An 18,637-nucleotide genomic window follows, 5' to 3' on the forward strand; every position below is an offset into this window, starting at 1 on the left:
CAGACATTTAACATAAATATCTGTTGCTATTTAGGTCACTGCCACATTAGAGGAAGCTTAATGACAGATCTATTTCAAAAACTGTTGCTTAGAACACCTCTTCTTCTAGGGCTAGGAAAATCCATATATGTTCCTATATTTGTTTCTTAGGACTGTTGTATCAAATTATCACAACTTCCTGGCTTAAAACAACAGAAATTTATTTTCTCAATTTTCCGGGGGCCAACGGTCAAAAGTTAAGGTGTTGGTCAAAAGTTAAGCCTCCCTCAGTTAAGCCTCCCTCCAAAGGCTCCATGGGGAGGGTCTTTGCTTGTCTCTTCCATCTTCTAGTGGCATCAGGAATCTCCTGTGGCTGCATCACTCCGCCTTTCAGGGCCTTCTTCTCTGTGTGTGTTGTCTCCGGCCTGTGTTATCTCTCTCATCCTTCTTATAATGACTTTTAAGGGTTTGGCATTTAATTTAGGGCCTGATAATTCAGGATAATCTCATCTCAAAATCCTTAATTATATCTGCAAACATCGTTTTTCCAAATAAGGTCACATTCACAGGTTACAAGGTTAGAACATGGACATATATTTTGAAGGGCTACCATTCAACCCACTATAGTTCTGCTCATGTGTGTCCCAGGCCTATTATGCGACCTGTGTTTTCTTAAAGGGAGAGGTATTCTGAGAGAGAGAGGACAAATTATAATCATGTTTGCATTCCTAGTGTCTAGAGCATTTCCTGACACGTAAGCAATTCATAACATGTATCTACTCAATGAATTAATTTCCTGTAGTACCCATGGCCTGAAAGTTACATCTTGGGTTAAATCTCTGTCTGTCTCTCTCTTTCTCTCCCTCTCCCTCCCACCTCCGGTTCTCTCTCTGTCTGTAAAGTGTAATAGTTAAGGGTTAAGACAACACAGTAAAAAGTTTAATGTAAAGGAACCAATTCATATTTTTATTTGTTGTTAGAATTCGAGAAATGTGTATTATAATCCTGAATCTACCTTTAGCTGGGGGCTTATCCATGTGGCTCCTTATTTTGTTTATAAAATAAAAGAATTAATCTAGATAACCTTTTCAATCCACTTAAACTCATAAAAAATAACCTAGTTTCAATTCTAAGTTTCTAAGCCTGGTTTGGCACTTTTTATTTACATAACAACCGGCAAGTTTATAACCTTTTTAAGTCTCAGTTTTCTCATCCATAAAATGGAGATTGTCATCCCTACTTCATAGGGATGTAAGAATTAAGTTATATATATATAAAATATGTAGCGTAATTCCTGACACTAAGAAAGCAACACATTATTGTGAGCTTCTGATAATGATTGTTATCACTGTCATACAATAGCTTATTTTCTGATAGAAAGTTATGTTTAGGATACATGGAGTTCAGAGATATAATTGTACATCAATATTTAACTTTTTTCTGGTCACTGGCTAAAATTTGTTAAGGAGATAAAGTCCCCTTTTTTGGGCCACATATCAAAACTTTATTTAAATTAATTTTGAAATATTTAATTGACAAAATATTGTATAGATTTAAGATATGCAATGTGATGATTTAATATACTTTGTGTAATGATGCATATCAAATTAATTACCACATCACTACCTATGCTGTTTGTTAGATCCCCTGAACTTGTTCATCTTATGTTTAAAGATTGTACCCTTTGACCAACATCTCCCCATTTTCCTCACCCCCATGTTACCTTTATATAGTGCCTTCTTCAAGAAAATAGTTTTTGAATCAAAGTACGTTCCTGATTCTTTAATAAGTATTACCTAAGGTTTGATAAAAGAAAAACTTCAGCTGAATTAAATTTAAAGGTGTTTAATTGAGGAATGAACGATTCGTGAATCGGGCAGCCCCCAGAATCACAGCAGATTCAGATTCTCCAGCAGAGCCACATGGTGGAAGAAGATTTATAGACAAAGGGAAATGAAGTAGAGAAATCGGCAGTGAGGTACAGAAACAGGTAGATTGGTTACAGGTTGGCATTTGCCTTATTTGAACACAGTTTGAACACCTAACAGTGTATGAATGGTTGAAGTATGGCCATTGGGATTGCCCAAAACTCAGCTATTGTTACAGATACCTATTCCTAAATTAGGTTTTCAATTTTGTCTATTAAGCTAGGTTATAGTTCATCCACAAGGACTCAAATATAGAAGAACGGAATCCTTCGCAGGCCATATTTAGCTTGCTTTAACAGTTTGAATTGGAAAACAGTTCTGATATATTATGTTTCATTATTTCTATTTTTTGCAGGGGCCATAAAGAGAATTGACGAGGACAACTGGCCTCCCAATATGTGGATTCAGTTTCCGTGTCAATTTACCAACTCCCACTGGTAGTCTGAAGAGATATGGCTACTGGAGAACAGAAAATCACCAGTATTAATAAAAGCAATTTTAAGTGTTTACCTTTTAGTATTTGAATAGCTTTGTTAAAGAGATGTACTCAAGAATACTATGAAGAGACTCTTATTGTACTCCTTACCGGAAGATAATTGTGATGCCAGAAATTCAAATTTATATTCAACAATATGGTTTTTCAACCATCAATATTATAAACATCTAGGCAGTGTTTATTGTTTGCGCATTTGCCGTCCTCTAAAATGAGATTATTCTAAGCATACATTATCCTTCATCATTCAAGATTATAAGCATTTATAATAATCATAATATTCACCGACATTTCCCTGCTCTCAAATCACTAGAGCTAATAGGCAAAGTAGATACAGCTACAAACAGCGGGAGAAAATATTTCTGGCTGACCTACAAATAGCCGTGCAATAATGTAGAGAGGAAAGTATAGTCTCACTTATAGTGTCTGAAATTGAGTTTCCCTCTTTAAAGGACAAAGTAATTTTCAAAAATATTTGAGTATTATTCTGTGTAAAAAATCTCTATTTTAACTGGCTTATTGAATTGTATTTCTTTATTGTGTTTGTATTCACTTTTCCATTTGTGGGTGGAATTTATTATAATCACCAGTTTTATACTGAATGAAACAAAAATCTCGTAGATTTATTTTAATAAAACTTTAAAATCCTTGTCATTGATAATAAAATAAAATGTATATGCTTTCTCTAATAAGGCCATACTTTATTGTTTAAAACCTATTTTTCCTCTTTCTCAAGCACATGGATTGTTAATTTAAATTCTAAAATAAAACCAATTAATCCATAAACATGGACTGTGGGTAATGTTGATATTGCATGTAAATTTCTCAGTGTGTGTTTCATGGACTCAACAGCATCAGCATTAGCTGGGGACTTACAAGGTGGCATGTGCCTGTAGTCCCAGCTACTCAGGAGGCTGAGGCAGGAGAATCACTTGAACCTAGGAGGTGGAGGTTGGAGTGACAGAGATCGTGCCACTGCACTCCAGCTTGGGCGACAGAGCGAGACTCTGTCTTAAAAAAATAAATAAAATAAAATTTGCAAATTTATGGGAACGACCCCACCCCAGGCCTATTGAAACAAAAAGTCTATAGACATGGTTTAGCAATCTGTCTTTCAACAAGCCCTTTTGGGCAACTCTAATGCATGCTAAAGTTTGAGAACCACTGGTCTGTGGCTTTCCAGGATACCCAGGTGCTGTACTGTCTTATTCCCTACAGGGAACACCTTTGTTCAAGTGTGGAAGTATGCACGCAGTGTGTAAGGAGGTGGGTTGAATCTTCCTACAAATGTTTTAAATAAGTCACCTGCCTCACATATGTGGACTAGATTATTTAGATATTTGGATCCATACAGACCCTTAACCCTACTTCCGATTTACAGATAAGAAATCCCTACTCTATTTTATTATGTGTTGTGTTTGGCCCATTGGTAATTATTTTTCTCTCCTTAGACTCAATTTTAACTATTTATTGCAATCTAAAAATGGGGGCCTTATCTTAATAGTTATTTTAATTTTGCAAGATATACTATAGGACAGGAAGTATGCCTGATTCTTTTACATAAATTCGATATCAGTGATGCCTCAAAACAGTTCTTCACATTAACTATCATTATTTTTGTAGTTTTAATGCATTAAAACTTACTCAGTATAAAAGCCACCTACTTAAAATGTACAACTCAAAAATTTTCAGTAAATTAATAAAGTTGTGAAGCCATGACCACAGTGCAATTTTAACACATTTCCATTGTGCCAAAAAGTTCCCTCATGCTCAATTCCAACCAGTTCCCACTGCCACCCCCAGTATCAGACACGACAATCTGCTGTCTCTACATTTCAGGACATTTAGTGTAAATACATTTATACAATATATGGTCTTTGTATCTGGCTTCTTTCACTTATTATGTTTTTGAAGTTTATCCATGTAGCTTGTATCAAGCTTTCGTTCCTTCTTTTTTGTTGAATAACATTTTATTTATCCATTAATTAATATACGGACATTTGGGATATTTTCAGTTTTAGGTTCTTATGAATAATGTATCTATGAATATTTACATACAATTCTGTAAGAATACATAATTTTTAATTTTTTTGAATAATAGAGCTGTTGAGATACATGGTAAGTTTATGTCTAACTTCATAAGAAACGGCCAAACCATTTTCCAAGGTGACTGTACATTCTCGCCAGCAATGTATATATGTTTCAATTTCTCCACATTGTCTTCAACACTTTTTATAGTCTATCATTTGATTATAGCCATTCTATGGATATAAAGTTATCATGGTGGCTTTAATTTGCATTTTCCTAATGACTAATGGTAATGAACATTTCATAGGTTCATTAGTCATTTGCTTATACCTACTTAAATATTTAGTCTATTTTTACTCGGGAGGCTGAAGCGGGAGAATGGCATGAACCCAGGAGGCGGAGCTTGCAGTGACCGGAGATCACACCACTGCCCTCCAGCCTGGGCGACAGAGCCAGACTCCATCTCAAAAACAAAAAGCAAATGAATATTTAGCCTATTTTTAGAATGGATTGCTGTTTATCTCATTATATAGTTCTATAAGTTATTTATGCAGTTTGGATAAATGTTCATTATCAGATATAATTTTTACAAATATTTTCTATCAGATTGTGTTATTTTTAATTTTCCAATGTGGTCTTTAGAGGCACCAGAGTTTCTAATTTTGATAAAGTGTAATTTAACCATAACCATTCTTTTACAGATTTTGATTTTAGTGTGTCCAAAAACTGTTGGCTAACCCCAAATCATGAAGATTTCTCCTCATGTTTTCTTCTGGAAAGTTTATAGTTTGGGTGCTTATATTTGGATCTATGATTTATTTTGACTTATTTTTGTATATGCTGCCAGGTGACAGTCTATTTGTTTTCTGTGTGTCTAATTCTTTTGTAATCTTCTAGTATTGTTTTATTGTTTCTTGTGGGTTAAATAGAATTTTCCTAGTGTACTATTTTTAATTCCTTTGATGTTTTCTTGTTTCATTGTTTTGATTTGTTTTGTGTTTAATATTTTAAGTTATATCCTTTTTAAAATTTATTTTTAATAGAAATAAAATTGTATATACTTATCATGTACAGTATGTTGTTTTTTGAAATATGTATATATTGTGGATATGTATACAATGGCTAAATTGAGCTAATTAACATTGATGTTACCTCACATATCAATTTTTGTGGTAAGAATATTTAAAACTCCTCTCGGCATTTTTTCAAGAATACAATACACTGTTATTAACTATTGTCATCACATTGTACAATAAATCTCTTGAATTTATTTTTTCTAACTGAAATTTTATATTCACTTGGCCAACATCTCCCCAACCACATCCACCTCCCCAGCCCCTGGTAACCATCATTCACCCTCTACCTCGATGAGTTCAGCTTTTGTAGGTTTCACATACAAGTGAGATCATGTGGTATTTGTCTATCTGTGCCTGGCTTATTTCATGTAACACAATGTTCTCCAGGATCATTGATGTTTTCATAAATGAAAAAATTTTCTTTTAAGAAAAAGTAAAATACTATTCTAACATTGTATTCATGTCACATTTTCTTTACAAATTCACTTTTTTGTGTACACCTAGGTTGGTTAACATTATCTTTTAATAAAGGCTCTATTTCTTATCATCAACTGCCATCTCCATCACCAAAGTGTCTGGTAAGTGTCTAATCATCCTTCAAATCCTAGCTTGAAGCCTGGTAAGGAAGACTTTATTAAGCACTATCACAACAGTTGTAGGGACCACTGCCATGGGGTCTTGCAGTGGGAGTGAGAGGCTGGGCTCACCACTAAACATAGCATGGGTCAATGGGGGTTAGCAGCCAAGAAGTTCGATGGGGTCAAAGGATGGAAATTGCTAAAAGGAAGTATTGGGGGAAAGGGGAAGTCTTGCTAAGCCAGCTGGACTGGATTCAGGCTGGGGTGATCAGACCTGGGAGATGGTGGAGGTTTAGAAACCTGATAAGATAGGTCAAGGGTTGGAGTTCTTTACACTTACTTAGCAGTGTTCTTCGTTAATAAACTGATTTAGCAGTGTTCTTTGTTAAACCTAGTTCTTACAGGGAAGTGCACTGATGGGCCTAGAAGAAGGCTCACTAACCTGATGACAATTTAGTCAAGCAAAGAATCTTTGTCAGCCCTCATCCTTGTTCAAGGAAAGAAGATACATTCTTGTTTCCTTTGAAAAATATAAGTCTATGTTCTTGTTGGGTTGTCTTTTGTTTATAAAGTACCAGTTAAGTCATCTGTTGGAACTTGGTAGTAGAGGATACTTTGATGGAAAGAAAAGAAATTTAAATTTAAAAATTGAAAAAAAATAAATTTTTTTTGCTGAAGGAAACAGGACATCTCAGTGATAAATATCCCAAAGTATCACTGAGAATAAGTCTGATTTTGTGGGAAAATTAAGCAAGGTGTTCCAGTTTTTAAAACCTGGATCTGAAATCTATGTTGAAAATTTTGTTTCTGGATCTAGTTTGAGGCACTAAGAAGGATAACATGAATTGTGCCAAAATTGAAGCAAGAACAAACAACAAATTTATGGTGAAGCTTGTGTGGAAAAATGGTGAAATCACTGATACATTACAGAAATTTTATGGGGACAATGTCCCAAAGAAATCAGTAGCAATTTACAAATGGATAAATATTTATTATTATTATTATACTTTAAGTTCTAGGGTACGTGTGCACAAGGTGCAGGTTTGTTACATAGGCATACATGTGCCATTTTGGTTTTCTGCACCCATCAATTCATCATTTACATTAGGTATTTCTCCTAATGCTATCCCTCCTCCAGCCCCCCACCCCCCAACAGGCCCCAGTGTGTGATGTTCCCCACGCTGTGCCCAAGTGTTCTCATTGTTTAGTTCCCACCTATGAGTGAGTGTTTGGTTTTCTGTCCTTTTGATAGTTTGCTGAGAATGATGGTTTCCAGCTTCATCCATGTCCCTGCAAAGGACATGAACTCATCCTATTTTATGGTTGCATATAATTCCATGGTGTATATGTGCCACATTTTCTTAATCCAGTCTATCATTGATGGACATTTCGGTTGGTTCCAAGTCTTTGCTATTGTGAATAGTGCCGTAGAAAACATACGTGTGCATGTGTCTTTATAGTAGCATGATCCTTTGGGTATATATCCAGTAATGGAATCCCTGGGTCAAATGGTATTTATGGTTCTAGATCCTTGAGGAATCACCACACTGTCTTCCCCAATGGTTGAATTAATTTACACTCCCACCAACAGTATAAAAGCATTCCTATTTCCCCACATCCTCTTCAGCATCTTTTGTTTCCTGATGTTTTAATGATTGCCGTTCTAACAAGCATGAGATGGTATTTCATTGTGATTTTGATTTGCATTTCTCTGATGACCCGTGATGATGAGCATTTTTTCATGTGTCTGTTGGCTGCACAAATGCAGAAATAAAGATGTTCTTTGAAACCAGTGAGAACAAATACACAACGTACCAGAATCTGTGGAACATATTTAAAGCAGTGTGTAGAGGGAAATTTATAGCACTAAATGCCCACAAGAGAAAGGAGGAAAGATCTAAAATCGACACTCTAACATCACAATTAAAAGCACTAGAGAAGCAAGAGCAAACACATTCAAAAGCTAGCAGAAGGCAAGAAATAACTAAGATCAGAGCAGAACTGAAGGAGATAGAGACACACAAAAAAACCCCTTCAAAAAAATCAATGAATCCAGGAGCTGGTTTTTTGAAAAGATCAACAAAATTGATAGACCACTAGCGAGACTAAAAAAGAAGAAAAGAGAGAAGAATCAAATAGAAGCAATAAAAAATTTTAAAGGGAATATCACCACCATTCCCACAGAAATACAAACTACCTTCAGGGAATACTATAAACACCTCTACGCAAATAAACTAGAAAACCTAGAAGAAATGGATACATTCCTGTACACATAAACCCTCCCAAGACTAAACCAGGAAGAAGCCGAATCTGTGAATAGACCAATAACAGGCTCTGAAATTGAGGCAATAATTAATATCCTACCAACCAAAAAAAGTCCAGGACCAGATGTATTCAGAGCTGAATTTGACCAGAGGTACAAAGAGGAGTTGGTACCATTTCTTATGAAACTATTCAATCAATAGAAAAAGAGGGAATCCTCCCTAACTCACTTTATGAGACCAGCATCATCCTGATACCAAAGCCTGGCAGAGACACAACAGAAAAAGAAAATTTTAGACCAATATCCTTGATGAACATCGATGCAGAAATCCTCAATAAAATAGTGGCAAACCAAATCCAGCAGCACATCAAAAAGCTTATCCACCATGATCAAGTCAGGTTCATCCCTGGAATGCAAGACTGGTTCAATATACACAAATCAATAAACGTAATCCATCACATAAACAGAACCAAAGACAAAAGCCACATGATTATCTCAATAGATGCAGAAAAGGCCTTCGACAAAATTCAACAGCCTTCATGCTAAAAACTCTCAATAAACTAGGTATCGATGGAATGTATCTCAAAATAACAAGAGCTATTTATGACATACCCACAGCCAATATCATACTGAATGGGCAAAACTGGAAGTATTCCCATTGAAAACCAGCACAAGACAAGAATGCTTTCTCTCACTACTCCTGTTCAACATAGTGTTGGAAGTTCTGGCCAGGACAATCAGGCAAGAGAAAGAAATAAAGGGTATTCAATTAGGAAAACAGCAAGTCAAATTGTCTCTGTTTGCAGATGACATGATTGTATATTTAGACAACCCCATCGTCTCAGCCCAAAATCTCCTTAAGCTTATAAGCAACTTCAGCAGTCTCAGGATAAAAAATCAATGTGCAAAAATCACAAGCATTGCGATACACCAATAACAGAAAGAGAACCCAATCATGAGTGAACTCCCATTCACAATTGCTACAAAGAGAATAAAACACCTAGGAATCCAACTTACAAGGGATGTGAAGGACCTCTTCAAGGAGAACTACAAACCACTGCTCAACAAAATAAAAGAGGACACAAACAAATGAAAGAATATTCCATGCTCATAGATAGGAAGAATCAATATCATGAAAATGGCCATACTGCCCGAGGTAATTTGTAGATTGAATGCCATCCCCATCAAGCTACCAATGACTTTCTTCACAGAATTGGAAAAAACTACTTTAAAGTTCATATGGAACCAAAAAATAGCCCACATAGCCAAGACAATCCTAAGCAAAAAGAACAAAGTGGGAGGCATTATGCTACCTGACTTCAAACTATAGTATAAGGCTACAGTAACCGAAACAGTATGGTATTGGTACCAAAACAGATATATAGACCAATGGAACAGAACAGAGGCCTCAGAAATAACACCACACATCTACAACCATCTGATCTTTGACAAACATGACAAAAACAAGCAATGGGGAAAGGATTCCCTATTTAATAAATGGTGCTGGGAAAATTGGCTAGCCATCTGTAGAAAACTGAAACTGGATCCCTTCCTTACACCTTATACAAAAATTAACTCAACATGGATTAAAGATTTAACATAAGACCTAAAACCATAAAACTAAAAGAAAACCTAGGCAATACCATTCAGGACATAGGCATGGGGAAAGACTTCATGACTAAAACACCAAAAGCAATGACAACAAAAGCCAAAATAGACCAATGGGATCTAATTAAACTAAAGAGCTTCTGCACAGCAGAAGAAGCTACCATCAGCATGAACAGTAAACCAACAGAATGGGAGAAAATTTTTACAATCTACCGATCTGACAAAGGGCTAATATCCAGAATCTACAAAGAACTTAAATAAATTTACAAGAAAAAAACAAACAAGCCCATCAAAAAGTGGGCAAAGATATGGACAGACACTTCACAAATGGATAACTATTTTTAAGAAGGGCCAAGATAATGTTGAAGATGAGGCCCACAGCAGCAAACCATCTACATCAATTTGCAAATATAAAATTTTTAATCTTGTTCATGCTCTAATTGAAGACAACTTAACAGCAGAACAAACAGCCAACACCATAGACATTTCAACGGGTTCAGCTTACACGATTTTACTGAAAATCAAAGTTGAGCAAAGTTTCCACTTAATAGGTGCCAAAACTATTATGTGCAGATCAGTTGCAGACAAGAGCAAACCTTTCAGCGGAAATTTAAATAAATGTGACCAAGATCCTGAAGCATTTCTTCTAAGAAGTGTAACAGAAGATGGAATGGGCTCTATCAGCACAATCCTGAAAACAATGCTACCAAGATATCAAAGTGGTCCAATCAAAGCAAAAGGAGACTGGTCAAAGGCAAAGGTCATGACAACAGTTTTTTTGTGATGCTCAAAACAATGTGCTTGTTGACTTCCTGGAAGGCCAAGGAATGATAACATCTGCTTATATGGGAGTATTTTGAAAAAGTTAGCCAAAGCTTTTGCAGAAAAATGCCCAATTAACCTTCACCAGAGAGTCCTTCTCTACCCCAACAATGCTGCTTGGGCATCTCATCAAACTAGGGCAATTTTGCAAGAGTTTTGATTGGAAATCATTACAGTCCTGATTTGTCTCTTTCTGGCATTTTTTGTTTTCTGATCTTAACAATTTTTAAAAGACACTCATTTTCTTCACTTAATGTAAAAAATGCTTCATTTACATGGTTATATTCCCAAGACCCTCAGTTAAATATTTAGGAATGGACTGAATGGCTGGTATCATTGCTTACAGAAGTGTCTTGAATTGATGGAGCTTGTATTGAAAAAATAAAGTTTATATTCCTAAATCGAAACAAAAGCTAGCTTGGCTAACACTTTCATTTAAAGACTTCCCTCATACCACTCTCCAGGTAAGTCTCCTATACTTGCACATTTTTCAGTAATTATATGTAATATAGGAAGTATTCTAATTTTAGATTCATTCTGAATCTCTAAGAACTTATGAGCTTTCCAAGATTATATTGTCATCTTCATCTCTGCAAGCTCAGTATCTATCCCAGTAGCTAAAGGGATCTTAGAAGTTTCAAATATTTGGTTTGTAGTTTAACGGCTAACAACTCACAAAACTGGCATTAGATCAGAAGTCCACTCATTCATAGTCCAGGTCCAGGATGGTTTCAATTACTCTTATACTTCAAGTTTCAACTTGAACATCATTAGTTTCTACAAATCCAATTTGCTAGCCTTATGAAAAGTGGCAAGGCACTTCTTTTACATACGGGTTAGCATCCTCTACTTTATCATAATACTTAAGTTATTATCTTTGTCTGATTGTTTACCTTCCCCAAGATAACCATTATTTTTGTAAGGAAAATGGCCATATTTACTTCTACATCCCCATCATCAAGTACAGTATTTAGTACAGGGAAAAGACTCAGCCAATGTTAGTAGAATTTAGTTTAATTAAATTAAATCAACATTTGAAGTTAAACTATTTTGCTGGATTGTGGGTATAAAATAGTCAAGTTAGATGTTTATTATTGTTGGTCATAAGAGCTGGATAGATTTCAGAAAACTCCAACAGAAGGTTATAACTAAATGGTACAACGAATTTCAAACAGATGGTCAGCAATAATGCCAAGCCCTTTCTTATTGTGATTTCTTTGATAATTATGTGGTGAGCCTTGACATGAATTTGGTTTGATAGACAAAATAGTCATCATTCACTGCATTCTTTTTTATGAGAACCCAGAAATCAACAAATGTGATGGTTCAGCTAGTTTACATTGACAGTTTTATTTGAATAAATCATTTAGTTGGAGGATTTTTTTTTTTTTTTTGAGATGGAGTCTCGCTCTGTCGCCAAGGCTGGAGTGCAATGGCATGATCTCGGCTCACTGCAAGTTCCGCCTCCCGAGTTCAGGCCATTCCCCTGCCTCAGCCTCCCCAGTAGCTGGGACTACAGGCGCCCGCCACCACGCCCAGCTAATTTTTTGTATTTTTAGTAGAGACTGGGTTTCACCATGTTAGCCAGGATGGTCTGGATCTCCTGACCTCGTGATCCGCCCGCCTCGGCCTCCCAAAGTGCTGGGATTACAGGCATGAGCCACCGCACCCAGCTATTGGAGGATTTTTAATTGTGAGTTTTTATAAAGTTGTGAGTCATTACTAGGAAATATGTAGGTTTTATTTGCTGAAGATACAATTTACGTTGTTCTGGCAAGACCATCATCTAAAGCAGAAATTTTGTCTTATGTGGTCTGGTGTGTAGAATCCAATTATGGTTTTATGTCTATCATTGAAATGATTTTTCTATTGTCTTGCATGTGATTATAAATATGTTTTACCTTGATGTGACTGATTACAGAAACCTTAAGGAATTTAAGTTAAAATGAAAAGTATTAACAATGTAACAACTTTGGCTACATACTGAGAGTCACCAGGATAGCTTAAAAAACTAGTGCTCAGATGCAATCTCAAAACAATTAAATCAGAGTCTCAGGATTGAAGGGAAGATGAGTTTCCTATACTATCAATACATATGAGCAAATTCCATTATCATTTCAGCATTTTCACTCTCTTATATTTATCTTTCATAAATTTCAAAGTGCTACTAGTAATACCAGAAACCTGGTGTTTAATTCATTTTTATATTATAAATAATTTTTTTAAAATCATAGTATAGGATCATACTATTGATATTTTTTAGTATCTTTCTAGTGGCCTAGATTCCTGCTAGCACTTGGTACTTTTAGGTGCTTCTAATGTAAAAATGCATCAAAACAGAGCAATGAAAAGTCCTTTCAAAACATGAAAAGAGAGTCAAGTATTCCATTTTATTATTGAATAATGTTAGCTTTATTATCGTAATAGAATACAGTATGACATAAAATTAAGAGCTTTTGCTAAACTCTGTGAAGCAACACATGCATCTGCCATAAACAACCTTGATTCATGTTAGATTTTATTGCCACTTCACTGCACTAAAGTGCAATAAACATTCAGTGTCATCTTTTAAAAAAGTTTCCTGGGAGTAAACAGGAACTGTCCCCTATAAGAGTGTATCTTTATTTTCAAGGAAGACTTAACTAGTACTACATGGTTTAGCAAAGCACTGTAGAAAAGCTACATATAATAATTTGTTTTTGATAAACTTTGCAATCATTTATACAGTAGAATACTATCCACATATACTAACAAACTGAGAAATGATAGAAATGCAGTCATTGCGTAGCAGGAAGCAGACTAATAAGAAATATTCACATCTAAGGAGCAAAATACAGACCAAAAGTTAGCCATGAGAAGTCTGGAAGGTAAAATGCTCTCAATAAACACATTAGTATAACGCCGAAAAATAACAAGATAAACAGCAACACAGAAGTTAGAGCCATAATTTATTTTATTTTCTATACATAATATCTACACATGATATTGGTGGATGAAATGCCTTTGATTCAGCCTTCATTGGCCTAGCTTGTGAAATTTAGGCAGGACCAGATCAAACAATGAAGCACATTTAAAAAGAAAAGTGTGTTTAGGAAAACACAATGTATTTTCCTATGTCATTGGATAGCAGCTTTTTGAGAAAAACATTGTTCAAGACTTGGGTTTGGATCCCAACTGTCTTATTTGGCAATAATGCTAACAGGTTTATGCTGTAGTATTCTAAGTGTGTTTAGACCGTGACTTGTGGATTCTGAACACTAAATTTAAATATCTGTTAAACTCTATCAGACAAAAGGAGACTTCAAAAATACCTTCTGCATAAATATTTATCTCTAAAACATCTGGGCAGTAATGAAACAGACTAGAATTTTTATAAGGAAGTATTAATGGACCTCTTTTATTTAAAGCCCTTACATAGTATACCTACAAATATATTGCTACAGTATAAATGAAATGTAATAATATTACTCAATAAAAGCTATTTTCTGTACATTCTTTTATGTATTTTATATTTAATGCTACATATGGTACAACACTTATTGAAATAGTTGGTATTAGCAAATATAGCAATAATATACAGTTCATTTTCTAGCTCCAACTAATGCTTCCCATTTTCTTTCTATATTATAATAGCCTAAAATAGGGAACTGTGTGGAATGACTTGAACAGATAGCAACTGATCACTGTATACTGGACAACAGTTTGGAAATTATAAGTTTTGTCTACGTAAGTGGACTTCATACCCATATGTTTTAAGTTCCATGTGGTTCCTACTTGCTGTTCTGTTCTTAAATGCAGGTTCTAAATGTATTTCCATAGCATTTAACAACATTCTAACAGCTAAGTGCAGTGATTCTTACACAATATTTTAAGAACACAATTTTAAAAAAGTAAAAAATGTACAATCTCATGCTGTATATTTACATATATCGTTTATATATTCTATTTTTGTTTGCTAGTCATAAATTTCAATCTAAAGCTTTTAATGTAGTTATATAAAAGAATACATTCAACAATTCCAGAGCTTGCAAAATATTTTTGCCCCTCTAAAAACATCTTCATAATGAGAATTAAGTGAGTATTGGGCTCATGTGCTTTCTGAAAATAGGGTGAAAAAGGGAATATTTTTAAATTATTTTAGTTTAGTTTCTAAGGAGTATACGTGTCTGTTAAAATTATTCTTCCTTGAGTCTAGCCGTAAAAGCTCAGATGAAAGTGAAGTAAACTATTTAAAGCATTTATCTTCATTGGACTAAATGTGCTCTACAATGAGCAACTGCACCTTTGCCTATGAAAGTTCCATGAATTTTAAAATAGCATTTTATGACAAAATAATGCATTAGGCATTTTTTTTCGAAGAGAAAGAATGGGGATCTTCAGCTTTGGAAACAAAATGTTAAAGCTATACATCAGTTTAAAAAGCAAAACAAAAACATAAGCACATCATAGTTTGTGTAATAAAGACATAGATTTTTTAAATTTTTTCTTCATGAAACATTTATAATTTATCCTTTGAAACACCTTCACATAAAAATATTTTTGACATATACAGTATCTTTTTTAGAATATTTGGAAATATATATCTACAAATGGCCTAGGGGTTTTAGTTAAGTGTTATTTTTTTTTCTACTTTTTCTTGTGTCTTTGAACCGTCTTCCCCCTCTTTTCTCTCTCATTCTGTCTCCTTCTGACATGACTTTGCTCTTTCACTTGCTCTGTCAGAATCCTGTCTCCAAGCTGAATAGTCTGCTCTGCTCCAGGCTGCCAGACAGGGGTCTCTTGTTCTTAAATGAATTATGAAAATAAGGAAACTTTCAAATTCTTTAAGACAGAGGCAATAAAGCAGATGGGAATTACTGCGTTGAGAACATAAATAAATTCCCAGTGCAGAGGACTGAACAACAGAATGTGAGTAAAAGATCTATTGATGTGGTGTGGGGGCTTTTAGCTGAGGCTCTCTGTTTAAATATGTAGCCCAGTAGACTAAGTTAAAGATTCCAAATAGCAGCGGGAAGGCTATTCTTGACAGTCGGTCAATTTTGCTGACACTGTTAAAGGTTTTCTTGGGTTCTGGTGGTTTTGTTTCGGGCTTGACCTCTTTAGGTTCTATGGTTGCACTTTTAGCAATGGTGGCTAAGCCTGGGTCGCCCCTGGCCAGATTAGGGGTGTAGCTGGTTGCTGTTGGAGCGTAAGTGTTGTTTTTCTTAATAAGAGGATCCTTTACTTTCTTTGGCTGTAGAAAGAAAGAGCAATGCATTTTGTTTAGTAAACAGTGAGAAGCAAAATTATAAGTTGCTGAGCAAGGTGGCCCTTATTTTGCAACCTAAATCTGTGCCTTATTTAAGAATTTAAAAACACCATTTATGCCTGTCTTATTATAATAAATTAAAAATGCAGGCAGTATTTAATAGCCTTTTGCCATCAAGAAGTGCAACACCTTAGATTTTATTAAATATGGTAGATGCTACCACTACAGAGGATTTTCTTATCTAATGCATTTGTGTAACTATGGGATAAACACAGTTAAACCAATTTATTTACTATAGAACTTCTAAGCCCCTTTAATATGCTGTGACCAGGAAATACAGTATGCATCAATATTCAAGTGGGCATCAACAAAGAACTAAATTTTCAGGGAATATCTTAAGAAACTAATATTCTATAGAATAAAGTTTCAGAAAAGCTGCTCTTAAGTTACTCCTTCTAGATTATTGCTAAACATCTTAAAATCTCTTTGTCTCTGTCTTTGCTCTTCATCACAGCATCCCAAAGCTTACTTGCATTTTGTCATGCTTGTTCTTCAAACCCCACAAATAGAGCTATCCTCCCAAGCTGTGACATAAAATCCATACTGTCTAATAGGTTCTAATTGAGGGAAGCAGCAGTATTCTTAACTTGAACATTTTCTACCATGAGACATTTCTTGGTAATTTCTGTGTGTTATGATCCCTAAAGCGTATGTCTATTTTGGAAAGAGAAAATGTGCCTGCCCTTGACTTTGCAGAGAACTAGGGATGGTTCATGTGGCAAACTTAATTTAATTGAGGCATTATGGTTATACATTTATGACCAAATGATTAGGCTCAGAAAACAACCAAAAGAATATAACTTTCAAGTTACAAAATTATAATGCACTTGGTAAATAAAGGATTTGACTAAGTTTATTTGCTCCTAATATCAGGTTCATTAAAACTGTTCTCAAATCAATAGAAACCAAAGGAAAGCCTATTTGACTAGAAATGTTTGCCTTCCTGTCTCTCCTTTATCTCCTTCACTTTGTACATCTATTCACCTAAATGACCTCTCTCTTTATCAATAACAAAATTATCATGGCACTTAATTGTTCACAACATAAGAAAAAAAGAATCCTTATTATTCTGCATACTCCATCCAATACCACAGGCCCAAACATCTCATTTCATAGGTTTAAAGAGACATAATATTGATGTACTACAGTGACTATTAAAGCATTTACCTTTTCTGGAACCACACTTTTGCCATCCCATGCATAACCTCTCTTAGTGAAATAGTTTACTGTGGCAAACTCAATCAGAGCTGAGAACACAAAGGCATAGCACACTGCAATAAACCAATCCATAGCTGTTGCATAAGCCACCTTAGGGAGGGAGTTTCTGGCACTGATGCTCAACGTTGTCATGGTGAGCACAGTTGTTACTCCTGTAAAGAAAAAAAAAATATATACGTGATGCCAGTTCATACTATGAAATTTCATCATGATAGGGCAGCCTACTTTAACAAAAGGAAATCAACAGTATCATGACAGAACGTGGTTTCTAGATCATCTTATTTTGGTTTAGAATTGATGAGTCTTAATTTAACCCCAGTGTAGTCTGTGATTCATGGAATGGCAGCATTGCGGAGGATATCTTGTAGGAATAAATTGCTCTGCTATTGAGGTGCTCTTAAGAAGATAGTAAACTCCTTTAAATTGGCACTTTGAACACGGGTGTCCTGGGTAAAACAAGAAATAATATTCCTCACGGTACCTAGTTCTTGATATAGAAATCACAGATCTTCACTTGCCTGTGATCCACAAGTAACTTCTGGATACTCAGCTCTGTTTAATATTCTATGTACCCCAAATATATAAACAAGGAAGTGAATGACTTTTTGATAATTTATAGATAATTGAACAATTTGGGGATAATTGTCACCTTATTGACTCATGGTTTTACACTATCTTTCCTGATTCAAAAATAGCCACACTTTTAAAGAAATTCCTAAATCTGACATAGATAGATAGAAACATGTGTGTCTCATATACATATAGACACACACTCACATATATATATACACACACATATATATAATACATTTTATGAAACTTGCTAGAGAATACACAGCAAGAAGTAGCAGTACCAACATTTGAACACCAGTTTTTCTGATTCAAACGTTACAATCTTTTTTCTTTCTGAGAAGGCTGCCTCATCTTTCCTACTCTGCAAATCCATCCCTAGGGATTAAAATGCCCTCTATTCAAAAGAAGTTTTCAAGTTAGCCCATTTTAGTTTACTTACACAATTATATAAGTTAGTATGAGAAAGATGATACCCTCTAATGTTCATTTACCAAATACTATCAACCTACTATTTGTAATGCACTATACTCAGTACAAAAGTATAATGCTGTCAGGTTCCCTTTAAACCATATGAAAATATTAAAAAAAAACAGTTCACAGTTACCCATTCAGGGAGGATCAGGCTACATATTGTAGAAATAATTCTGACCTCTTCCAGTGACTAGTCTCAACCCTACCACTTATTAGCTGTATGACCTCTGCTAAGTGATTTAACCTGTAGGAACTCTGTGCCCATATCTGTAAAAGGGATGAGTTGTCTTTC

The 18,637-nt window shown here is 35.0% G+C and overlaps 1 protein-coding gene and 1 long non-coding RNA gene across 6 annotated transcripts in view; one reads left to right on the forward strand and one right to left on the reverse strand.

The window, feature by feature from the left end:
- The window catches only part of LOC134737193 (uncharacterized), an 87,581-nt gene extending 83,195 nt beyond the window's left edge, over positions 1 to 4,386 (forward strand). The window contains exon 4 of the long non-coding RNA XR_010121837.1: positions 2,263 to 4,386. This is a non-coding gene — a long non-coding RNA (uncharacterized lncRNA). The remainder of the gene's footprint in view (positions 1 to 2,262) is intronic.
- Positions 4,387 to 13,163: 8,777 nt separating this feature from the next.
- GABRA1 (gamma-aminobutyric acid type A receptor subunit alpha1) overlaps positions 13,164 to 18,637 on the reverse strand; it is a 52,761-nt gene continuing 47,287 nt past the window's right edge. For all 5 annotated transcript variants that reach the window (XM_055285366.2, XM_055285365.2, XM_055285367.2 and 2 more), the window contains 2 exons: positions 17,251 to 17,453; positions 13,164 to 16,008 (listed from right to left, as the gene is read on the reverse strand). In XM_055285366.2, the coding sequence (XP_055141341.1) occupies positions 15,697 to 16,008; positions 17,251 to 17,453 (515 nt within the window). In that variant the 3' untranslated portion in view covers positions 13,164 to 15,696. The remainder of the gene's footprint in view (positions 16,009 to 17,250; positions 17,454 to 18,637) is intronic.

Source organism: Symphalangus syndactylus, chromosome 7 (assembly GCF_028878055.3).
Source record: "Symphalangus syndactylus isolate Jambi chromosome 7, NHGRI_mSymSyn1-v2.1_pri, whole genome shotgun sequence".
Classification (NCBI taxonomy): domain Eukaryota; kingdom Metazoa; phylum Chordata; class Mammalia; order Primates; family Hylobatidae; genus Symphalangus; species Symphalangus syndactylus.